This window comes from Electrophorus electricus, chromosome 16, assembly GCF_013358815.1.
Source record: "Electrophorus electricus isolate fEleEle1 chromosome 16, fEleEle1.pri, whole genome shotgun sequence".
Lineage (NCBI taxonomy): Eukaryota > Metazoa > Chordata > Actinopteri > Gymnotiformes > Gymnotidae > Electrophorus > Electrophorus electricus.
In genome coordinates this window covers 4,129,807-4,155,500 of record NC_049550.1, presented here as the reverse complement: position 1 = coordinate 4,155,500, position 25,694 = coordinate 4,129,807, and the positions used below count along the sequence as shown (strand labels likewise).

General features: G+C 38.7%; 4 protein-coding genes across 5 annotated transcripts; all 4 read right to left on the bottom strand.

Annotated features, from left to right (window-relative positions):
* Positions 1-8,442: 8,442 nt before the first annotated feature.
* On the bottom strand, positions 8,443-10,327 carry LOC118242673 (histone H2A-like). Of its 2 annotated transcripts, none has more exons than XM_035534780.1 (2): positions 9,950-10,327; positions 8,443-9,231 (listed from the first exon to the last, which is right to left on the bottom strand). In XM_035534780.1, the coding sequence occupies exons 1-2, from the start codon at positions 10,316-10,318 to the stop codon at positions 8,905-8,907; spliced, it is 696 nt and encodes a 231-aa protein (XP_035390673.1). In that variant the 5' UTR covers positions 10,319-10,327; the 3' UTR covers positions 8,443-8,904. The 2 variants fall into 2 exon arrangements, with proteins under 2 accessions (XP_035390673.1, XP_035390674.1); XM_035534781.1 differs by lacking the exon at positions 9,950-10,327 and having other exon boundaries at positions 8,443-9,012; positions 9,103-9,366.
* Positions 10,328-11,545: 1,218 nt separating this feature from the next.
* On the bottom strand, positions 11,546-12,237 carry LOC118242676 (histone H1-like). Its single transcript, XM_035534784.1, has one exon. It carries the CDS (start codon positions 12,235-12,237, stop codon positions 11,614-11,616), a length of 624 nt encoding a protein of 207 aa, XP_035390677.1. The 3' UTR covers positions 11,546-11,613.
* A 5,951-nt stretch (positions 12,238-18,188) lies between these two features.
* LOC118242694 (histone H2B 1/2-like) lies at positions 18,189-19,556 on the bottom strand. The gene has a single exon (XM_035534809.1). It carries the CDS (start codon positions 19,521-19,523, stop codon positions 19,149-19,151), a length of 375 nt encoding a protein of 124 aa, XP_035390702.1. The 5' UTR covers positions 19,524-19,556; the 3' UTR covers positions 18,189-19,148.
* A 435-nt stretch (positions 19,557-19,991) lies between these two features.
* Positions 19,992-20,340, bottom strand: LOC118242692 (histone H4). The gene has a single exon (XM_035534807.1). It carries the CDS (start codon positions 20,338-20,340, stop codon positions 20,029-20,031), a length of 312 nt encoding a protein of 103 aa, XP_035390700.1. The 3' UTR covers positions 19,992-20,028.
* Between the last annotated feature and the right edge of the window lie 5,354 nt (positions 20,341-25,694).

Genomic DNA, 25,694 nt, shown 5'->3' with positions numbered 1-25,694 from the left:
AGACCACGCGCCTCCAAACGTCTCCAGCACCACACTTAGCCAGACTGGAATAAAAACTTCATATTATTTCACAAAAACGACAATTAATATATGTAAAATATAAGGTAGCTTAGACAATAATAACGAACAACAACGTAAGGGAAGAAAAAGAACGATAACAAACAAACAAGCAAAGACAACAAAAGATTCAGTGCAGCATAAGATGGCCTACTACTGTTACTACTGCTACTAATAAGAAGAAGAGTCAGAATGGAAGGAGATCCTCAGCACTGGTGCTGAAAACCCCCAAGTTTAAAGACTCTTGCTGGAAAATATATAAATTATATGCAAACTCCTAATCTGTGTGTTCACTAGGCCTCTTAGGGTTCCCACCAATCCAAGAACAGCATGTGGTTCAGGTTAGAGAAACATGATGGGTTTCAAATTGCTAGGTTGGAAGATCTCAATTTCAAATTAATAACAGAAATGGACAGAGCATGACATTTTTAGGAAAACACACAAATAGATTGAGGCAGTGGGGTCAAGGCCCATATTTTAAAGCCACATAGTCCAGTTAAGAGATGTTTAGTGATTTGCCCACTTGTTGTGCTTCTTACAGAAGACAACTATTCTTTGCAGGCAACTCAAACTGCTTTGATAGCACATTACTCATTCCATTCTTCATGGTCTAGGCCTACTTTTATGTCTAACCTCATATGACCTCTACAAACAGAAAACAGGCAAACTTTTTTTTTTTAATCACAGTGCATACTCATCTGCTGTCTTCCCACTTTCATCTTCCTCTGCAACAGTGGCAGCTTAACTGCTTTTTTCACATACCATAACTCCATCCATGTACCCTCATCCATTGAGGCCTTATGCTGCTGATAACCACTGTTGTACAACAAGGACCAATGAACATATTCCAATGCAATGGTACATCATACTGACCTTTCATGAGGACCTGGAAATGTGTCTCAAGAGAGTTCTAGATGTGTATGTTCAATTGCTACATGAAAACCCAGACAGAGAATGCTCCAAAGTAATGAACATGGGATACTTTTCAAGCATTAATAAAGGACATCACTACGCTTGTAAATCATAGGAAAACACACTTGTATGCCCTAAAGGTTGAATATAGCCTTCAAAGGCCTTCAAAGACTGCAGTCTAAAAAAATGCTCAATAAAATGTTGTAAAGAGTATGAATCATCTGCTGTATTGGGAATTTCATCATCACTGTGAAGCAGCTTTACTTAAAATGTAAAGCTTGAAACCGGTACTGGAGGGCAACCTGAACTCAGCACAAGGAAATGACCTTATTATCATGAATATTTTTGTTAACATTATCTCTACCACTATTATTATTATTATTATTATTATTATTATTATTATTATTAACAGCAGGAAGAGGAGGAGGAGGAGGAGGAGGAATAGAAGTACATTTCAAATAAATTAACAAGAAAAATAAATTAACTAAATGATATCAAGTAAAACCCACCAATACTGTTTGAGATGCTGTGATAGATGGACCTTTGCTGCCATCTTGTGGCCAAACTGTAAAACCAACCACAACAAAATGAGAGTTGACTTATTTCTGTCTTCAAGAGACATGAAGGGACAGTTGCATTTGGAATCAAAAACTGTAAGCCATTTATTATTAAATTTGTGGAAAACCTTAAAGCTTGTGTTGTAACGATAGTCGTGTTTCCAACAGTGGATGCCAAAGTGATTTGAAGGCATGTTCAAAAGTGATAGCTTAGAACCATGTGTCAGTAATATTTGTCAAACCCTGAATAAATAAATGATAAATTGTACTTGTTCTTCCAGTGCTATTGTTATTCTTTGTAGTTATTTCTTTCATCCCTTTTCTTTCAGGAAATGCAAATGCAGAAATACGCTCGCACACACCGACACGCACACGCACCCACACATACACACAGTAGAAAAAATAGACCATCGCATAATCAAGAAGAAGACAGATTTGGCTAAGAACATATTGTGAGGGTAAAGAAGGAAATTGTTAATAAAAAGATTTAAGCTGTCTTCTGAAAGAACAAAATAGAAGTGCAGTCATACAGTGGCATGCAAAGATTTGAGCACCCCTGGACAAAATATGTTACTGTGAACAGTTAATCAAGTTGAAGATGAAATTATCTCCAAAAGGCATCAAGTTAAAAGATGAAACAAACTTTTCAACATTTTCAGCAAAAAAAAAAAAAAAAAAAAAAGACTACCTAGGAGATTTGAACACTCAAATAACTTTTCAACGACAAAATACTAGTCCTCTCACATTTTTGAACCATTACGAATATGGTTCAAAATAACATTTTGAATATTATGGAATGTTTCCATTTTGGCCACAAGATGGAAGCAGAGGATCATCTATTTTATCACCTCCCATGGCGATTGGTCTACTAGACGGTTTTACTTGTATTTTTAGTCACGTTTTAGGTTTAGAAATACATCAATTTAAATGGAAAATGTGGAGCTCCATCAGAAACATGGCACTTGTAGAATAATAATAATAATAATAATAAGTTTCATTTATATAGAAACTGTCACAGACTCAAGGTCGCTTTACTATGACAAAGATGCAGAAAAAATACATTAAAACAATCAACACATTAATTAACAAATAAGAATAAGAAGAGAAGTTATGAGAAATGTTGAGGTGAGAGGTATGTTTTAAGTAGTCTAAAGCATAGCCTAAAAAAGTTGTAGAAATGTACAGAAAGAAGTTTAAATGCATTATATTGAAAGGAAACAGTAGTCATGAATTTTTTGGCCAAAACAGTTATATATTTTTATATGTTTTACTATTAAGAATTCAACGACAAAATACTAGTCCTCTCACATTTTTGAACCATTACCGCTATCCATAAGGCATGTAAACAACAACAATAAAGAGAAGTAAAATAATAAATAAAACATGAACATGAAATAATAGATAAAACAAAAGCATGAAGAACATAAATTCAACAATAATACATTCTAAAATTAACAATGAATATCAGTTTACATTACATATATGGAATTAAAAATGTACCTTTGAATGGAATCAGTCTGTATCCACTGTTACTTCAGGTCCAGTGTTGTAGAGGTATGAAAGACATTTCATTCACTTCTCCTAGACCTTTCTTATGGTCACAGTTTGGACAAAAATGTTTGTTTCACCTTGAGGGATTTTCTCTTCACCTGACGATGATGCACCATGCTCTGGGTTGAATTCTTCCTCATCTCCTTCAGACACCTCCTCCTCTTCTAAATCATTGTTCTCGTGTTCACTTCTGAGCATCTGGAAAAATGCACATCTACAAGCTGTTTGGCATTGAGATGTGTACCCATGGATTCTGCAAAAAAAGAGAACTGGGGGTATTGTCATATGCAGCACCTTTAAAGTTTCTGGCTGCATTCACCATTAGCAAACAATGCTTGCAGAAAATGTTGCTTTTGTGTGAAATTGTTCTTCTATTGTTTGTAAACTTTGATAATGTGTGAGGTCATAAAGGGAAGATACTGCATATTCAAAAGAGCATTTTAATTTTGTTTGAGTTCAATCAGTAGCATACACTCACCATTATTATGTGTGTATGTTTGCGTGCACGCACATCTTGTTTAAATGTCAGGTCAAAAATGATGAAACACACTTTTCAACATTTTCAGCAATGTCAGTGTATTAGTTTGTTTTATACAATTGTGGAAAAAAAAAAAGAGTACCTAGGAGATTTGAACACTCAAATAACTTTGACGACAGTCTCAGACCTTCATTAGCCTGTTAGGCTTATGGCTTGTTTACAAACATTGTTAGGAAAGGCCACATGATGCAAATTTCAAAGCTTTATAAATACCCAGACTCCTCTAACCTTGTCCCAGAAACCAGCAGCCATGGGTTCTTCTAAGCCGCTGCCTAGCAAAATGAAAATGAAAATACTTCAGGCCTATAAAACAGGAGAAAGCTATAGGAAGACAACAATGTGTTTTCAGTTTGCCATTTCATGAGTTTGAAATGTAATTATAAAATGGTGCTTAACAGGAATAGTGGCAGTCAAGATAAGGGGTCTGGAAGGCCATAAAACATTTCAGAATCATTTCATGGGTAGAGGGAACAATGGATTCAATGAATTTCCAGCAAAATCTGGAAGCAAACATAACACTATTCTGTAAAAATGCTGAGGTTGAAAAGAGGACGGCTTCTACAAATGGATAATGATCCTAAACACACCTCAAAATCCACAATAAACTACCTCAAAAGGTGCAAGTTGAAGGTTTTACCATGGTCCTCAGAGTGCCCTGATCCAAACAGCATTGAAAATCTGTGGATAGACATCAAAAGAACAGTGCATGCAAGACAGCCCAGGAATCTCACAAAACTAGAAGACTGTTGCAATGAAGAATGGATGAAAATCCCTTAAACAAGAATCAGAAGACTCTTGGCTGGCTAGAAAAAGTGTTTACAAAATGTGATGCTTGCCAAAGCGGGTGCTACTAGGTACTAAGCATGTAGTGTGCCCGAAGTTTTGCTTTAGGCCCTTTTCCTTTTTTGTTATTTTGAAAATGTAAAAGATGTAAAAAAAAAAAAAAAAAAAAAAAAGTTTCAGTTTAAAATACAAAAGGAATGCGTCATCTTAAACTTTATGCCTTTTGGAGAGCATTTCATCTTCAACTTGCTTAACAGTTGACAGTAACATGCATTTTGACCAGATGTGCCCAAACCTTTGCATGCCACTGTAGATACTGTTATATGATATGATATCTGTTAAAAGGGCCTGGTGTATGGTACAGCAAACAAATGAACTATGGGGTTCCAGATGGGTAACTTCAGGAGTTCAGGAAAAAAAAAAGACCATAATGAGATTATGGAAATAAATGCATGAAAAGCATGCTTTGATCTCACATATTAAGTGCTTGTTGAACATGAATAAAATAAATACATACAGAAATAAATGCAAGTCTCCTATAACTAACCACGAGTAGGCTTACAATAAGAAGAAGAAGAAAAAGAAGAATCATCATGAAAGGCAAGTCAATTTCTATAAATATTTTTATTTGTCTTCAGAGCATTTTTTAGTTATTGTTTTAGGGCTTTTCTTTTTATGATGAAAGACAATTATTGTGTTTATTTCAACAGCAGATACAAAAGCAAACAAACCTTTATGAGAGTGGCTGTCAGCTAAGCCTAGAAATTATTTCTGAGAAGGACATACCCATTCCATAGGTTTATTATTATTGTTGGTGTTGTTTTTTTGTTGTTGTTGTTTCTCCCAAGAGAAACTGGCTAATTGTTCTGCATTATACATTTATATTCTGACAGCATTCTGATTAAAACTAGGTGCCCTTAATGATTGAATATTATGGAATGTTTCCATTTTGGCCACGAGATGGAAGCAGAGGATCATCTATTTTATCACCTCCCATGGCGACTGGTCTACTAGACGGTTTTACTTGTATTTTTAGTCACGTTTTAGGTTTAGAAATACATCAATTTAAATGGAAAATGTGGAGCTCCATCAGAAACATGGCACTTGTAGAATAATAATAATAATAATAATAAGTTTCATTTATATAGAAACTGTCACAGACTCAAGGTCGCTTTACTATGACAAAGATGCAGAAAAAATACATTAAAACAATCAACACATTAATTAACAAATAAGAATAAGAAGAGAAGTTATGAGAAATGTTGAGGTGAGAGGTATGTTTTAAGTAGTCTAAAGCATAGCCTAAAAAAGTTGTAGAAATGTACAGAAAGAAGTTTAAATGCATTATATTGAAAGGAAACAGTAGTCATGAATTTTTTGGCCAAAACAGTTATATATTTTTATATGTTTTACTATTAAGAATTCAACGACAAAATACTAGTCCTCTCACATTTTTGAACCATTACCGCTATCCATAAGGCATGTAAACAACAACAATAAAGAGAAGTAAAATAATAAATAAAACATGAACATGAAATAATAGATAAAACAAAAGCATGAAAAAATTAATTTAACAATAATACATTCTAAAATTAACAATGAATATCAGTTTACATTACATATATGGAATTAAAAATGTACCTTTGAATGGAATCAGTCTGTATCCACTGTTACTTCAGGTCCAGTGTTGTAGAGGTATGAAAGACATTTCATTCACTTCTCCTAGACCTTTCTTATGGTCACAGTTTGGACAAAAATGTTTGTTTCACCTTGAGGGATTTTCTCTTCACCTGACGATGATGCACCATGCTCTGGGTTGAATTCTTCCTCATCTCCTTCAGACACCTCCTCCTCTTCTAAATCATTGTTCTCGTGTTCACTTCTGAGCATCTGGAAAAATGCACATCTACAAGCTGTTTGGCATTGAGATGTGTACCCATGGATTCTGCAAAAAAAGAGAACTGGGGATATTGTCATATGCAGCACCTTTAAAGTTTCTGGCTGCATTCACCATTAGCAAACAATGCTTGCAGAAAATGTTGCTTTTGTGTGAAATTGTTCTTCTATTGTTTGTAAACTTTGATAATGTGTGAGGTCATAAAGGGAAGATACTGCATATTCAAAAGAGCATTTTAATTTTGTTTGAGTTCAATCAGTAGCATACACTCACCATTATTATGTGTGTATGTTTGCGTGCACGCACATCTTGTTTAAATGTCAGGTCAAAAATGATGAAACACACTTTTCAACATTTTCAGCAATGTCAGTGTATTAGTTTGTTTTATACAATTGTGGAAAAAAAAAAAGAGTACCTAGGAGATTTGAACACTCAAATAACTTTGACGACAGTCTCAGACCTTCATTAGCCTGTTAGGCTTATGGCTTGTTTACAAACATTGTTAGGAAAGGCCACATGATGCAAATTTCAAAGCTTTATAAATACCCAGACTCCTCTAACCTTGTCCCAGAAACCAGCAGCCATGGGTTCTTCTAAGCCGCTGCCTAGCAAAATGAAAATGAAAATACTTCAGGCCTATAAAACAGGAGAAAGCTATAGGAAGACAACAATGTGTTTTCAGTTTGCCATTTCATGAGTTTGAAATGTAATTATAAAATGGTGCTTAACAGGAATAGTGGCAGTCAAGATAAGGGGTCTGGAAGGCCATAAAACATTTCAGAATCATTTCATGGGTAGAGGGAACAATGGATTCAATGAATTTCCAGCAAAATCTGGAAGCAAACATAACACTATTCTGTAAAAATGCTGAGGTTGAAAAGAGGACGGCTTCTACAAATGGATAATGATCCTAAACACACCTCAAAATCCACAATAAACTACCTCAAAAGGTGCAAGTTGAAGGTTTTACCATGGTCCTCAGAGTGCCCTGATCCAAACAGCATTGAAAATCTGTGGATAGACATCAAAAGAACAGTGCATGCAAGACAGCCCAGGAATCTCACAAAACTAGAAGACTGTTGCAATGAAGAATGGATGAAAATCCCTTAAACAAGAATCAGAAGACTCTTGGCTGGCTAGAAAAAGTGTTTACAAAATGTGATGCTTGCCAAAGCGGGTGCTACTAGGTACTAAGCATGTAGTGTGCCCGAAGTTTTGCTTTAGGCCCTTTTCCTTTTTTGTTATTTTGAAAATGTAAAAGATGTTAAAAAAAAAAAAAAAAAAAAAAAAAGTTTCAGTTTAAAATACAAAAGGAATGCGTCATCTTAAACTTTATGCCTTTTGGAGAGCATTTCATCTTCAACTTGCTTAACAGTTGACAGTAACATGCATTTTGACCAGATGTGCCCAAACCTTTGCATGCCACTGTAGATACTGTTATATGATATGATATCTGTTAAAAGGGCCTGGTGTATGGTACAGCAAACAAATGAACTATGGGGTTCCAGATGGGTAACTTCAGGAGTTCAGGAAAAAAAAAAGACCATAATGAGATTATGGAAATAAATGCATGAAAAGCATGCTTTGATCTCACATATTAAGTGCTTGTTGAACATGAATAAAATAAATACATACAGAAATAAATGCAAGTCTCCTATAACTAACCACGAGTAGGCTTACAATAAGAAGAAGAAGAAAAAGAAGAATCATCATGAAAGGCAAGTCAATTTCTATAAATATTTTTATTTGTCTTCAGAGCATTTTTTAGTTATTGTTTTAGGGCTTTTCTTTTTATGATGAAAGACAATTATTGTGTTTATTTCAACAGCAGATACAAAAGCAAACAAACCTTTATGAGAGTGGCTGTCAGCTAAGCCTAGAAATTATTTCTGAGAAGGACATACCCATTCCATAGGTTTATTATTATTGTTGGTGTTGTTTTTTTGTTGTTGTTGTTTCTCCCAAGAGAAACTGGCTAATTGTTCTGCATTATACATTTATATTCTGACAGCATTCTGATCAAAAATGAGCCACCACTAAATAAATAGTTCTCCGCAACTTGAAAGCTAACGACTTTCACAGAAAACAAAACAAATCATTTAAAAAATTTAACATTGTTTTTGTTCATTTTTTCCATGAAAGTTGTGTTACCACCAAGACACAAAGGTTAATAGAGAACAGGTCTGAAAACCACGTCCGTGTCTAGAATTTAGTTAATAGCACCAGTACATATTTATTTCAGTCGAAGAAAAGACACTGACATCTCTGAAAGACTTGTATCAGTTTCGTTTCTCAGTGATACATTTTGATGACGTGAACGTCATACTCCCGCTAGAGCACCGCTAACCCAGACGACCTTACTACAAAGTTTCTTGTCGACTCACAATACAACGCTCCTTACCGTTGCCATAGTTTCTCAGCTATGGAATTAACCCTCATAGCAAACTAGGTTGCCCGTAATCTAGAAGCACATGTTAGATGCACGTTATAATAACGACGTATCGGTGAGAAGCGTTGCCAAGGCGACTTGCTCATTTTGCAGCGAAACAATTTAGGTGGCTCTTAAAAGAGCCTTTGGGTATTTTGGGATATTACGCCGAGCGAGCAGTTTAAGCACGCTCTCCGCGAATGCGGCGGGCCAACTGGATGTCCTTGGGCATGATGGTGACTCTCTTGGCGTGGATAGCGCACAAGTTAGTATCCTCGAACAGGCCGACCAGGTATGCCTCGCTAGCCTCCTGCAAGGCCATGACGGCAGAGCTCTGGAAACGGAGATCGGTCTTGAAATCCTGAGCAATTTCTCTCACCAGGCGCTGGAAGGGCAGCTTGCGGATCAGCAACTCGGTCGACTTCTGATAACGACGAATCTCCCTCAGAGCTACGGTACCAGGCCTGTAACGATGAGGCTTCTTCACGCCGCCGGTGGCTGGGGCGCTCTTACGAGCGGCCTTGGTGGCAAGCTGCTTCCTCGGGGCTTTACCACCGGTGGACTTACGGGCGGTCTGCTTTGTTCTTGCCATAGCGACGCAATTCTACTCTTAACTGACGAAGAAAGAGAATAAGACACAACCACGACGACATCCTTTTTAAGCCATAACGCCGACCTGCGCTCATTGGGCGTCTTCAGTAAGCATGCCGTCCATTGGACAAATAAAGATACGTCACATCAAGTCAATTGGCCCGTGTTCCACTACGCGCACATTTCAAAAAAGCAAGCCAGTAAGCCTACTTTTGAGCCGTGCTCTTTATGTGCCTGCAGTGTACATTGTTGAACGTACTCCCGGTTACTTTTTTTTTTTACATGTTTGTAGCACCAACAGCATCTTATTTATATATATATATATATAAATAAAATATATACACACACACACACAGCACTTCTACAAGTACGTATATAAATGTACGAGTACTAGCTTGCTTTCATCAAATGCTATTGGGCGCGTAAAAACGGGGAAGGTGTACGTGTGCTCAGACGTGGCGTGGTAATGGACAGCGGTGCCCGTTAGTCATTTAGTGCCCTCGAGAAAAATGCAAGGTAGAACAGACAGTAACATTAAAAAGTTGCACTTCCTCAGTCAGTGTGGGTGGCTCTTAAAAGAGCCTTTGGGATCTGCAGACAACGGAGCAGAGGTGAATTTACTTGGTCTTGACCGCCTTCTCGGTTTTCTTGGGCAGCAGAACAGCCTGAATGTTGGGCAGCACGCCACCTTGAGCAATAGTCACCCCTCCTAACAGCTTGTTCAACTCTTCGTCGTTACGCACGGCGAGCTGCAGATGACGAGGAATGATACGGGTCTTCTTGTTGTCACGGGCGGCGTTGCCTGCCAACTCGAGAATTTCAGCAGTCAGATACTCCAGCACAGCAGCCAAATAGACCGGAGCACCGGCACCAACGCGCTCGGCATAATTACCTTTGCGCAAAAGCCTGTGCACACGGCCCACAGGAAACTGCAGGCCAGCGCGAGAGGAGCGAGTCTTGGCCTTAGCCCTAGCCTTACCGCCGGTCTTCCCTCTTCCACTCATTATGGGTACAACAGCGTCTTGGGAGCAAAGCTGAAATAATCGCCTATCACCTACGAGCGCTTCAGATATAGCAAAATCAACAGCTCTCCTATTGGCTAAGGAGGACAGGACGAATAACCAATCGCGAAGCACTCGTCCACTTCCAAAGCCGGCCTCCCTTTCCTTAGCCTGCAACTCTCCCTCCCACACGGAATCACTTCCAGTTCTTGTCATTCTTCTTCATATGGATTTCAGTTTGGAGCAAATAGTCTAAATACTTCCAAGTTATTTGTATTTTTATTATTATTATTATTATTATTATTATTATTATTAAGTCTTTTCATGATACGTACATGTATGATAAAGACAGGAGAGAATGTTCGAGGTACGGCATGGCTTATATCTTTTGGAAGATTGCCTGTACGATGTATTGTCAAATAGAGTTGTTTTGTTACAACTAAGGAATGTCCGATGTATAATTGCATGGCCGATGAAACGATAGAACATTTATTACTGCCGTGCACAAGGACTATTGAAATTTGGGAGAAAATGGAAGGTATTGGGTTTAAATGCGGTCGTAACAGCAAAAGTATTATGTATGGAGTGTTTAATGAGAATTTGACTGAGAATGTAAAGGACTTTTGTTGGATGATTGTTTGTGTGATAAATTCGAAGATTTGGAAAACACGACGTAAGATGATTATTGAACAATGTATAATACCTGCAGAAATAGTGTTTAAACAGATTGTGTGTGAGTTACAAAGGTTGAAGACGATTGATATGAGAGGAAAAAAGAAATTTCCCTGGACTCTTTTGGATATATAAATGGATAATGTATACCTAATTTACAGATGTAAATTGTATTGTTAATTAGTAATCTATAGTGTGAAGGTAGTCTGGGTCCTCCGGTGGATATTGTTTGTGAGGTTTCTGTGGTGGAGTGTTGGCGTTGAATTGAATTTTCTTAATAATGGAAAGGGAGAAATAAACGGCACAGAAATCTGCTTAGGCTGTACAATATTTCTATGCAAAATGGAATTGGTCCTCGTTTTCCTTTCCATTTTTAAATTGACCGTATTAAAAAAAAATTCCATTCAATACAAACACCATCTAATGCTTCACTTTTCTTTTCCGTGTCCACTCAGTACGTCTATGGAAGAAATCGCACGTTAAAATAAACTCCGATTACACACTTGGCCGTATTAATTCGCTCGTAACCATTTCGAGAGTGTAAAGAAAACCGCTCTTTGGAAGAGAAAAGTGGGTGGCTCTTAAAAGAGCCTTTTGGGGATACCAAGACATGAAAACATGCACGTTTACTTCTTCTTGGGGGCAGCTTTTTTCGCCTTTGCAGCCTTTGGTTTGGCAGTCTTGGGCTTGGCGGTCTTTGCCTTCTTGGGGCTCTTGGCTGCCTTCTTCGGGGTGGCCGGCTTCTTTGCTTTCTTGGGGCTCTTGGTGGCTTTCGCGGCGGCAGCAGGCTTCTTCGCCTTCTTGGGCGACTTCTTTGCAGCGGCGGAGGCGGGCTTCTTTGCCGCTACCTTCTTGGGCTTTTTAGCCGCGGCAGGTTTCTTGGCGGGCGCTTTTTTCGCCTTAGGCGCGGCTTTCTTAGCGGGCTTTTTCTTGGCTTCGTCTTGCTTCTTGTTGAGCTTAAAAGAGCCAGAGGCACCGGTTCCTTTGGTCTGCACCAGAGTTTCCTTTGTCACCAAGCTTTTGATAGCAAGCTTGACGCGAGAGTTGTTCTTTTCCACGTCGTAACCACCCGCAGCCAAAGCTTTCTTCAGAGCGGCGAGAGAGACCCCGTTCCGTTCTTTGGAAGCAGAAACAGCTTTGACGATAAGCTCACCGACGCTGGGTCCCGCTTTCTTGGGTCTAGCGGCAGCTTTCTTCTTAGGCGCCTTGGCCGGCGCAGCGGCGGCTGGGGCTGGAGCTACTTCTGCCATCGTCGTGTTAACTACGAGAAATAGACGCGCGCAAACAGTACTCTACGTCGCACACACTGCTCTGTTGAGTTGAACCTCCCTCCTAGCGAGGGGCCGGCCTTAAAAGCCGCATGAGGACGGTGTAGACTCAACCCGCCCAGCACTCAGCGTCTGTGCTTCCGTGAGCTGCTCGCACTTGTGTTTTCTCATGACAAATCCGGGCCTAAATATACATGCTAAAACAATTTGTAAGTCGTCAAACAACGCGTTTCGCAAGAATGGGCTCTGTGGTTCACTTGCGTGCCAGAAAAGCCCGTGCAGCCCGATCTTGTTTTGCACAGCTGCCACAAAACGGTACTGCGCGACTGCCGCTCCAAATAAGATATGGTGTATTTCTAGGCATGTGGGGCGTGAAAATGTGAGAAATGAAGGCATACATCTAGCAAGTCCCAATATGCGCGTTGAAGGAGAGCCTGAGCAAAAGCATGGAGGTGCTAAGAGTGCGGCAGTGGTGTGTGTACTAGTTGAAAAAGGCCTTATGTACGTGCGAGTAAAACACAGGTGCAGGAGAGAGTGGCTGAGAGTGTACTTCCCGCAGCCAAGTGTCTTAGTCAAAGTAAAGCCACCAAAACCTGGCGCTCCTTGTCAGGTAGCTGGCCTCTAATTGGGCTGGAATCACGTGCTCCCCATTAGGGGAGGCAACCACGTGAGAACTCACGTCATTGCTGGGAGCCCAAGTTCTAACACTAAAGTAAATTACCCTGACCTCATCAGAACCCTCATTTGAATAACCCCAAGTTCCATCTAATCCAAAAGTGAATTAACCTTCCTCATCAGAACCCTCATTTGAATAACCACAAATTCACTCTAACCCTAAAGTGAATTACCCTGACCTCATCAGAACCCTCATTTGAATAACCCCAAACTCACCTTAAGAGATGTTTAGCATTTGCCCACTCTTTGTACTGCATACAGATCACAGCTATTCTTTACAGGCAATTCCTACAAGTTTCATAGCAGTTGATTCATTCCATTCTGAATGGTCTAGGGCTACGTGACCCCTTTGCCCCACAGGTCATTCGCAAGATGCATCTATAATGTCCCATGCAAGAGACGGAGAAGTCTTGGAAAACCTAGCATGTGAATGCGCACATATATATGCATGTGTGAGACAGATAGAGAGAGAGAAGTTGGAGTTGTGCAAGATATGTGTATTCTGGGAGTGCGATTACTGAGCCACAGGACTGTGACTCATAGAATCACATCATATTTAAAAAAATAAATAAATAAACTAATTACAATAATTTTGTAGATCTGACCCACTAAACAAACCTTATGCATGTTCTTTTGAACATTTTCTGGATCATGTCATCAATAAGGTGTTGACCTAAAATGAAAAATCACAAGGCAAGTTTATCTATTGGCATTCAAAGTGCACAAAGCAATACAGAAGGTATTGACAGGGCATCACAAAAACTAACTTTGTCTCTTCTTGTCATTAGGGTTCTGAAGAAGTTAAGGATTGCATCCCATCATATATTGCACTAAAGAAGTAAGTTATTCCTTCTCAGCAGATGACTAGGCTTCTTCTACTACAAACAAGGCAAAATAAGTGAAAATAATATTAAAAGCTACTAATGAAATGTAACAACAAGAAATAATGCCATAATGTGAGCAATGAAGATTACAACAATAGTTGCCAAGGTGACTTGACATGCTTGTAGGCTACATCAGAACCAAACATACATACATAAATACATACATATATACACACACACACACACACACACAAATATATATAACACAAGTGTCTTTGTGTAGTCATATAAAGTGATCAAATACATTAAAAAAAAAAAATGCAACTAAATGATGCCCAGTAAAACACTGCAATACTGATTGGGATGCTCTGCTAGTTGGAGCTTTGCTCCCATCTTGTGGCCAAACTATAAAACCAGCCACAAAATGAGTTGACTTATTTCTGTGTTCAAGAGACCTGAAGGGACAGTTGCATTTGGAATCAAGAACTGTTAACCATTTATTATTAGATTTGTGGTACAGCTTAAAGCTTGTGCACCGTGTCATAATGATAGTCCTGTTTTCAACAGTGGTTGCCAAAGTGATTTGAAGGCTTGTTCAAAAGTGATAGCTTAGAACCATGTGTCAGTAATATTAGACTATTTATTCAGGGGTTTGAAAAATTGTACATTCTTATTGTACTTGTTCTTCCAGTGCTATTGTTATTCGTCGTATTTATTGTTACGACCCTGTCTAGGCGATGAGGTCGCAACAGCATTTTGAAAAGACTGGTAGCAGGATGGTAGGTGGAATAATTAGTCACAAGACTAAACTGGTAGATGAGGTGAAATGTGTATTTAAATGGTGAACAAAGACACACACATCTACCTACAAACACTGAATTACTTCAGGAGTTGCCAAAATAAACAAAACCCACACTACCAGAAGAAACACCACAACTAAATACACTTTACAGGACAAAAATAAAATACAATCCTACACTAACTCCCTGACAATAAACAGACAATAACCCCAAACCAACAGGCACCACTCCCTACAATCAGTAACTATACATAAACATACACAAAAACCGTTCAACTATCACAGCGATCACAATCATAAACAAAACATAGGGAATACTAACATACAGACAAGGAAAGCACAGCAAAGATTTCAAACTCTCAATTCATATAGCAAAACACTAACACAAAAAGGAGCTTGGGCAAGCCACTGGCTTCTTGCAGCAGGGTCCTTATATAAGCCACAGCAATCCCAGCAATCACTCAATGAGGGGCGGGGCTAGCAACGAGGTGCACAGACAGCCCCAAATGCAGAACTGGATCAGGAGCACACTGTAGCACTCCAGGAGTGTAACACCCAACTTACGTGTGAGAACTGGGGGAAACACGACTCCAGCATACCTTAAATTCTCAACAATGCGTCAGCATCACATTCGCTACACCTTTTTCATGAACCATCTTGAGAGGATTGAGAGGACAATCATTGACCATCGTACGAGTCGCTGGTTACACATCTTGTTCAAAAACACCAAAGGATTATGGTCAGTATAATCAGTGATTAGATCTGAACTACCATCAAGATACACTTCAAAGTGTTGCAGAGCAAAAAGGAGTGCAAGGGCTTCTTTCTCAATGGTACTATAAGCTAACTGATGTTTGGAGTCCATACAAGAGAAGTGTTTTTGCATGAAAGTGAAGTCAAAGGTAAGACAACATCTGAAAAGTTTTTACAAAAGCAACGATAGTAGCCAGCCATCCCCAAAAACCGACGTAGGTCCCGTTTTGTCCGAGGAACTGGAAAAGCTTTGATGGCTTCTACCTTAGCATCCAAGGGACGCACCTGTCCACGTCCCACTGTTTTCCAAGGTAGCGAACCACGCTTGTCCTCAAATTCACACTTTTCCAAATTTAACACTAATGAAGCATCTCGCAACTTAGAGATTACGGTCTCCAGTGTCTTCAAATGCTGTTCCCATGTATCTGAATATACAACAAGGTCATCGAGATAAGCTTCACAATTCAATACACCTTTCATAAACGCAATCCAAAAGGCATAAATGTATTGCAGAAAGGTGTCCAGGGTAGCAAAAGCAGAGATCTCTGATGCATGATCAGTAAGAGGGACCTGCCAATAACCTTTAAGTAAATCTAATTTGCTGACAAACTTTGCAGAACCTACTGCAAAGCACTCCAGGAGTGTAACATTATTTCTCTCATCCCTTTGCAAGCTTTTCTTTCAGGAAATGCAAATGCTGAGCTACATCAAAACACACACACACACACACACACACACACACACACACACACACACACACACACACACACACACACACACACACACACACACACACACACACACTCCATCGCAAAATCAAGCAGAAGTCCGATTTGGCTAAAAATATATTGTGAGGGTAGAGAAGGAAATTATTAATAAAAAGATTTGAGCTGTCTTCTGAAAGAACAAAATAGAATTGCAGTTATACAGTGGCATGCAAAAGAAAAGCTTGGGCACCCCTGGTCAAAATATATGTTACTGTGAACAGTTAATGCAGATGATGTAACAACTCAAAAAGAGTTAGATGGGATGTGCGAACATTTTGACTTGTACAAACGTGTATCCGAGGCATCTTTGAATCATTCCAAGACTGAGGCGGTTTGGATTGGGGAACAAGGAGGAAGGAGTGCTCTATGTATCAGTATGCATGAGGAAATTAAAATCATTGGAATTTATATCGGTAACGGAAATTTAGTTGAGAGCAACTGGCAGAGGAAGCTACAGGAAATCACAGAGGAATCAAAGAGAATTATACACTGGGGTGTGAGCTACAAATCGAAGATCAAACTAATTAAGACATTCGTTTTATCAAAACTATTGTTTCTGTCCATCGTTTTTCCTCCAGCGGAACAAAATAGTGACCGAACTGAATAAAATATATATTAGAACAATGTGGGGTAATAACAGAGAAGCTACAAAAAGGGAATGTGTATATAAGAATAAAGAAAATGGAGGCTTTAATTAAAAATAAGTTTTTGTAGACATGTCAATACAAGCACTGGTAGGAAAGCTAAATGAATTGGTGAAATCTCAGACTGGGAAAAGAAGAAAGGAAAGAAAAGGAAGAATGTACCATACTATAAACTTTTGTGCTCAGATTTTGTTGATAAATGTAAAAGTTGGAAGATCGATTGGAGAACGCAATCGAATAAAACTATTTATAAAAGTATAGCAGATCATAAGTACAGAGGGCAGATACAGTCTGGGGATTGCGATGAAAGGGAGAATAAAAATCTGTTGAATTTGCTATCAGGAGAACATGTTTCAGAGAAAATAAAGGCTAGGATGTGGCTTGCTGAAGTGGCTAGGCTACCAACGATGTCTGTGGTTAAACGGAGTTGCTTTGTGAAGACGGCCGAATGTCCAATGCTTAATTGTAAAGGGAAAGAAACAATAGGGAAGAAACAAAGGAAGAAACAATAGGGAAGAAACAATTTAATCACAAAAACATAATATATCGTGCTTATAATGTGAACATACATTGTAAAAAGATCATTTTGTTTTAGATAGGTATACCTGCACAATTGTGAAGCAAATTGGGTCTACAAGAGCTAAAATGACTATGGAAAATATTTTTTTGTCTAGTGAACAAGTAGTGAAACAATGTATAGTAATTTTTTTAAAAAAGAGAGACAAAAGGATGACGAGGTGAAATGTGGGAAATTTTAAAAAAAGTTTGTACTATGGATATGTGTGAAGTGTAAACATTTTGGAGAATTTCATGTAAGATGCTTATCTGTGACTTAGCCCATATGTAATCTTACTTTACTTTTCGTATGAAAATTATGAGAACTGACAGATAAAATTATTATAAAGTATAGATTCTCTCTTATGAAATATTGCTTTATAATGCCATTCGTATATAATGTTTTCATTGCTTGTTTTTGTGATATGAAAACGTAATAAAATCATTTAAAAACACAAGTGTCTGTCAAATCAGCCCAGTTTTAGTCAAAGGAAGCCCCCAAACCTGGCACTCTCACTTGAGCTGGCGCTCCTCGACAGGTGGCCGTCCTCTTATTTGTCTGGCATCAGGTGCACCTCATCAGGGGAGGCAACCACGTGAGCACTGTCAGGTGTCTGAGCTCACATCACTGCTGGGGGTAATGATGTTCCAACACTAACGTGAATTGCCCTCATCAGAACCCTCATTTGAATAACCCCAAGTTCACGCTAACCCTAATGTGCCTTACCCTGAACCCATCAGACCCCTCATTTGAATAACCCCAAATTCACGCTAACCCTAATGGGCATTACCCTGATGTCATCAGAACCCTCATCTGAATAACCCCAAAGTACACTCTAAACCTAATGGGCATTACCCTGATGTCATCAGAACCCTCATCTGAATAACCCCAAAGTACACTCTAAACCTAATGGGCATTACCCTGTTGTCATCAGAACCCTTATTTGAGTAAACCCAACTTCACTCCTACCCTAGAGTGAATAACCATAACTTCATCAGAACCCTACATTGGATTACCCCAAGTTGTTTTTCATCATAATGGGAAATAACTTGACCTCTTCATAACCCTGAATTCTGCATTAGCCTAATCTCTTTCCTAGCTTTACCCTCTTACAAACCCCAATAACATTTCCAGTACCACACTTCCATGGTATGGCACATGTGTAACCTACTTCCAAATAGAATATCACTACAAGGCCTATCTGGACATTTTTCTCCTAACTTACTTCTTTAGCGCAATATATGATGGGATGCAATCCTTAACCCTTCTCAGCAAATGACTAGGCTTCATCTACTGCAAACAAGGCAAAAGATGTGAAAAGAATATTAATAGCTACTAATAAAATGTAACAACAGGAAATGTCAATGTGGGCAATGAAGATTAAAGATTACAACAACAGTTGTCATGGTGACTTCACATACTTGTAGGTTACATCAGAGCCAATAATATATATACACAAAGATACTTGTCCTAAAGTGACAAAATGCATATAAAAAACAAAAAAACAAAGACAACCAAAAAAAGGTTTCATACAAGACTGTGACCCAGCTCTGGGGAGTAGAAACGGGTTTCCAAATCCCAATCTCAAGAACTTCAAGTTTCATTTAAATTACAAGATACATGCGGCCGAATAAAGCACACGAAAATAATTTAATAAAACGCGCGGGAAAGGGGAAGACGGACGACGTCAAAGCGCACAAAGGGAAGAAAGACGACGGCACAGCGCACAAAAACACAAGCGCTACTTCAGCTACTACTCCTTTCCTTTTCTCGTTTTACGGTACATGCACACCCACACGATGGAAAATGTCTTTGGTGAAAACGTGGGTGGCTCTTAAAAGAGCCTTTGGGGTAGTCAAGTCGCACTATGACGCTTTACTTGGAACTGGTGTACTTGGTGACGGCCTTTGTACCCTCAGATACGGCGTGTTTAGCCAGCTCACCGGGAAGCAGCAGGCGCACGGCCGTCTGGATCTCTCTGGAGGTGATGGTCGAACGCTTGTTGTAGTGAGCGAGACGAGAAGCCTCACCAGCGATGCGCTCGAAGATATCATTCACAAAGGAATTCATGATCCCCATAGCCTTAGAAGAGATACCGGTGTCGGGGTGGACCTGCTTCAAGACTTTGTACACGTAGATAGCATAACTCTCCTTCCTGGTCTTTCTGCGCTTCTTGCCTCCTTTACCAGTCGTCTTGGTCACCGCTTTCTTAGATCCCTTCTTCGGGGCGGACTTCGCTGGTTCGGGCATGACGTTCGTCGTTGAATAAACCACAACGGAATGAGAAACGGCGCGTGCACACCCAGTTTATTTAGACTCTGGTATTCTAATTAGAACATACCCTCGCCTCCTCGGTCATGACAAGCCATCATTGGCTAGAAAACAACCCCTCCTCTCACAGGAACCTCCTATCGTTGCTCCGCCACTCCATAGCGTTTACCTCTTAATCCCGCCCTGCCATGTCTATCTTTAACTTTCCCGCCCCTTCTTAGGAAGGAGGCGCAGAAAGCCAAACCAAGTCTCCACAATGCTTATTCTTTGCTTCCTTTCTTACTTTGGGAAATATGTTTTAAACATTATCGTGACTTATTTTGGGCTGGGATCTGCATGTATACAACATGCAAACAGCCCTTATCAATATAGGACAATAAGTCCTTTGGGCGCTTATAGGCGGCCATAGCCGCACGGAACAACTCTTTAACTGAATGTATGGGTGGCTCTTAAAAGAGCCGTTGGTTTCGTTTGAACTCAGTGTTTACCCTCCGAAGCCGTACAGAGTACGTCCCTGGCGTTTCAGAGCATAAACCACATCCATGGCGGTGACAGTCTTTCTCTTGGCATGCTCGGTGTAGGTAACCGCGTCCCTGATGACGTTCTCCAGAAACACTTTCAGCACGCCACGGGTCTCCTCGTAGATCAGACCGGAGATGCGCTTCACACCGCCACGACGAGCCAGACGGCGGATAGCTGGCTTAGTGATACCCTGGATGTTGTCGCGGAGTACTTTACGGTGACGCTTAGCGCCACCTTTCCCCAGACCCTTACCACCCTTTCCTCTGCCAGACATCCCTTAGCCTTCTCACACTATTCGAAGAAAAGTGAAATAATGAAGCCTCCATACCCAGAGCGGCACTATTATTCTCGACTAAAGGACCTGGTTGAAGACAAGGGGCACTCGAGGAGGCGGAGCTAAAGACCACGCGCCTCCAAACGCCTCCAGCACCACACTTAGCCAGACTGGAATAAAAACTCCATACTATTTCACAAAAACGACAATTCATATATGTAAAATATAAGATATCTTAGACAATAATAACGAACAACAACATAAGGGAAGAAAAAGAACGATAACAAACAAACAAACAAAGACAACAAAAGAGTCAGTGCAGCATAAGATGGCCTACTACTGTTACTACTGCCACTAATAAGAAGAAGAGTCAGAATGGAAGTAGATCCTCAGCACTGGTGCTGAAACCCCCCAAGTTTAAAGTCTCTTGCTGGAAAATATAGAAATTATATGCACACTCCTAATCCGTGTGTTCACTAGGCCTCTTAGGGTTCCCACCAATCCAAGAACAGCATGTGGTTCAGGTTAGAGAAACATGATGGGTTTCAAATTTCTAGGTTGGAAGATGTCAGTTTCAAATTAATAACAGAAATGGACAGAGCATTACATTTTTAGGAAAACACACAAATAGATTGAGGCAGTGGGGTCAAGGCCCATATTTTAAAGCCACATAGAGGACAACTATTCTTTGCAGGCAACTCAAACTGCTTTGATAGCACGTCACTCATTCCATTCTTCATGGTCTAGGCCTACTTTTATGTCTAGCCTCATATGACCTCTACAAACAGAAAACAGGCAAACCTTTTTTTTTTTTATCACATTGCATACTCATCTGCTGTCTTCTCACTTTCATCTTCTGCTGCAACAGTGGCAGCTTAACTGCTTTTTTCACATACCATAACTCCATCCATGTGCCCTCATCCATTGAGGCCTTATGCTGCTGATAACCACTGTTGTACAACAAGGACCAATGAACATATTCCAATGCAATGGCACATCATACTGACCTTTCATGAGGACCTGGAAATGTGTCTCAAGAGAGTTCTAGATGTGTATGTTCAATTGCTACATGAAAACCCAGACAGAGAATGCTCCAAAGTAATGAACATGGGATACTTTTCAAGCATTAATAAAGGACATCACTACGCTTGTAAATCATAGGAAAACACACTTGTATGCCCTAAAGGTTGAATACAGCCTTCAAAGGCCTTCAAAGACTGCAGTCTAAAAAAATGCTCAATAAAATGTTGTAAAGAGTATGAATCATCTGCTGTATTGGGAATTTCATCATCACTGTGAAGCAGCTTTACTTAAAATGTAAAGCTTGGATCCGGTACTGGAGGGCAACCTGAACTCAGCACAAGGAAACAACCTTATTATCATGAATATTTTTGTTAACATTATCTCTACCACTATTATTATTATTATTATTATTATTATTATTATTATTATTATTATTAACAGCAGGAAGAGGAGGAGGAGGAGGAGGAGGAGGAGGAATAGAAGTACATTTCAAATAAATTAACAAGAAAAATAAATTAACTAAATGATATCAAGTAAAACCCACCAATACTGATTGGGATGCTGTGATAGATGGACCTTTGCTGCCATCTTGTGGCCAAACTGTAAAACCAGCCACAACAAAATGAGAGTTGACTTATTTCTGTCTTCAAGAGACATGAAGGGACAGTTGCATTTGGAATCAAAAACTGTAAGCCATTTATTATTAAATTTGTGGAAAACCTTAAAGCTTGTGACGTAACGATAGTCGTGTTTTCAACAGTGGATGCCAAAGTGATTTGAAGGCATGTTCAAAAGTGATAGCTTAGAACCATGTGTCAGTAATATTTGTCAAACCCTGAATAAATAAATGATAAATTGTACTTGTTCTTCCAGTGCTATTGTTATTCTTTGTAGTTATTTCTTTCATCCCTTTTCTTTCAGGAAATGCAAATGCAGAGATACGCTCGCACACACCGACACGCACACGCACCCACACATACACACAGTAGAAAAAATAGACCATCGCATAATCAAGAAGAAGACAGATTTGGCTAAGAACATATTGTGAGGGTAAAGAAGGAAATTGTTAATAAAAAGATTTAAGCTGTCTTCTGAAAGAACAAAATAGAAGTGCAGTCATACAGTGGCATGCAAAGATTTGAGCACCCCTGGACAAAATATATGTTACTGTGAACAGTTAATCAAGTTGAAGATGAAATTATCTCCAAAAAGCATAAAGTTAAAAGATGAAACACACTTTTCAACATTTTCAGAAAAAAAAAAAAAAAAAAAAAAAAAAAAAAGAGTACCTAGGAGATTTGAACACTCAAATAACTTTTCAACGACAAAATACTAGTCCTCTCACATTTTTGAACCATTACGAATATGGTTCAAAATAACATTTTGAATATTATGGAATGTTTCCATTTTGGCCACAAGATGGAAGCAGAGGATCATCTATTTTATCACCTCCCATGGTGATTGGTCTACTAGACGGTTTTACTTGTATTTTTAGTCACGTTTTAGGTTTAGAAATACATCAATTTAAATGGAAAATGTGGAGCTCCATCAGAAACATGGCACTTGTAGAATAATAATAATAATAATAATAATAAGTTTCATTTATATAGAAACTGTCACAGACTCAAGGTCGCTTTACTATGACAAAGATGCAGAAAAAATACATTAAAACAATCAACACATTAATTAACAAATAAGAATAAGAAGAGAAGTTATGAGAAATGTTGAGGTGAGAGGTATGTTTTAAGTAGTCTAAAGCATAGCCTAAAAAAGTTGTAGAAATGTACAGAAAGAAGTTTAAATGCATTATATTGAAAGGAAACAGTAGTCATGAATATTTTGGCCAAAACAGTTATATATTTTTATATGTTTTACTATTAAGAATTCAACGACAAAATACTTGTCCTCTCACATTTTTGAACCATTACCGCTATCCATAAGGCATGTAAACAACAACAATAAAGAGAAGTAAAATAATAAATAAAACATGAACATGAAATAATAGATAAAACAAAAGCATGAAGAACATAAATCAACAATAATACATTCTAAAATTAACAATGAATATCAGTTTACATTACATATATGGAATTAAAAATGTACCTTTGAATGGAATCAGTCTGTATCCACTGTTACTTCAGGTCCAGTGTTGTAGAGGTATGAAAGACATTTCATTCACTTCTCCTAGACCTTTCTTATGGCCACAGTTTGGACAAAAATGTTTGTTTCACCTTGAGGGATTTTCTCTTCACCTGACGATGATGCACCATGCTCTGGATTGAATTCTTCCTCATCTCCTTCAGACACCTCCTCCTCTTCTAAATCATTGTTCTCGTGTTCACTTCTGAGCATCTGGAAAAATGCACATCTACAAGCTGTTTGGCATTGAGATGTGTACCCATGGATTCTGCAAAAAAAGAGAACTGGGGATATTGTCATATGCAGCACCTTTAAAGTTTCTGGCTGCATTCACCATTAGCAAACAATGCTTGCAGAAAATGTTGCTTTTGTGTGAAATTGTTCTTCTATTGTTTGTAAACTTTGATAATGTGTGAGGTCATAAAGGGAAGATACTGCATATTCAAAAGAGCATTTTAATTTTGTTTGAGTTCAATCAGTAGCATACACTCACCATTATTATGTGTGTATGTTTGCGTGCACGCACATCTTGTTTAAATGTCAGGTCAAAAATGATGAAACACACTTTTCAACATTTTCAGCAATGTCAGTGTATTAGTTTGTTTTATACAATTGTGGAAAAAAAAAAAAGAGTACCTAGGAGATTTGAACACTCAAATAACTTTGACGACAGTCTCAGACCTTCATTAGCCTGTTAGGCTTATGGCTTGTTTACAAACATTGTTAGGAAAGGCCACATGATGCAAATTTCAAAGCTTTATAAATACCCAGACTCCTCTAACCTTGTCCCAGAAACCAGCAGCCATGGGTTCTTCTAAGCCGCTGCCTAGCAAAATGAAAATGAAAATACTTCAGGCCTATAAAACAGGAGAAAGCTATAGGAAGACAACAATGTGTTTTCAGTTTGCCATTTCATGAGTTTGAAATGTAATTATAAAATGGTGCTTAACAGGAATAGTGGCAGTCAAGATAAGGGGTCTGGAAGGCCATAAAACATTTCAGAATCATTTCATGGGTAGAGGGAACAATGGATTCAATGAATTTCCAGCAAAATCTGGAAGCAAACATAACACTATTCTGTAAAAATGCTGAGGTTGAAAAGAGGACGGCTTCTACAAATGGATAATGATCCTAAACACACCTCAAAATCCACAATAAACTACCTCAAAAGGTGCAAGTTGAAGGTTTTACCATGGTCCTCAGAGTGCCCTGATCCAAACAGCATTGAAAATCTGTGGATAGACATCAAAAGAACAGTGCATGCAAGACAGCCCAGGAATCTCACAAAACTAGAAGACTGTTGCAATGAAGAATGGATGAAAATCCCTTAAACAAGAATCAGAAGACTCTTGGCTGGCTAGAAAAAGTGTTTACAAAATGTGATGCTTGCCAAAGCGGGTGCTACTAGGTACTAAGCATGTAGTGTGCCCGAAGTTTTGCTTTAGGCCCTTTTCCTTTTTTGTTATTTTGAAAATGTAAAAGATGTTAAAAAAAAAAAAAAAAGTTTCAGTTTAAAATACAAAAGGAATGCGTCATCTTAAACTTTATGCCTTTTGGAGAGCATTTCATCTTCAACTTGCTTAACAGTTGACAGTAACATGCATTTTGACCAGATGTGCCCAAACCTTTGCATGCCACTGTAGATACTGTTATATGATATGATATCTGTTAAAAGGGCCTGGTGTATGGTACAGCAAACAAATGAACTATGGGGTTCCAGATGGGTAACTTCAGGAGTTCAGGAAAAAAAAAGACCATAATGAGATTATGGAAATAAATGCATGAAAAGCATGCTTTGATCTCACATATTAAGTGCTTGTTGAACATGAATAAAATAAATACATACAGAAATAAATGCAAGTCTCCTATAACTAACCACGAGTAGGCTTACAATAAGAAGAAGAAGAAAAAGAAGAATCATCATGAAAGGCAAGTCAATTTCTATAAATATTTTTATTTGTCTTCAGAGCATTTTTTAGTTATTGTTTTAGGGCTTTTCTTTTTATGATGAAAGACAATTATTGTGTTTATTTCAACAGCAGATACAAAAGCAAACAAACCTTTATGAGAGTGGCTGTCAGCTAAGCCTAGAAATTATTTCTGAGAAGGACATACCCATTCCATAGGTTTATTATTATTGTTGGTGTTGTTTTTTTGTTGTTGTTGTTTCTCCCAAGAGAAACTGGCTAATT

What these genes read in the sequence shown, in the direction of transcription:
- LOC118242694 (XM_035534809.1), bottom strand. Translation starts at nt 19,523, where the DNA reads ATGCCCGAACCAGCGAAGTCCGCCCCGAAGAAGGGATCTAAGAAAGCG.
- LOC118242692 (XM_035534807.1), bottom strand. Translation starts at nt 20,340, where the DNA reads ATGTCTGGCAGAGGAAAGGGTGGTAAGGGTCTGGGGAAAGGTGGCGCT.
- LOC118242673 (XM_035534780.1), bottom strand. Translation starts at nt 10,318, where the DNA reads ATGAGTGGAAGAGGGAAGACCGGCGGTAAGGCTAGGGCTAAGGCCAAG. An exon ending in TGCCCAAGAAAACCGAGAAG is followed by an intron (nt 9,232 to 9,949) that starts GCGGTCAAGACC and finishes GCCGCTCGTAAG; the next exon opens with AGCGCCCCAGCCACCGGCGG.
- LOC118242676 (XM_035534784.1), bottom strand. Translation starts at nt 12,237, where the DNA reads ATGGCAGAAGTAGCTCCAGCCCCAGCCGCCGCTGCGCCGGCCAAGGCG.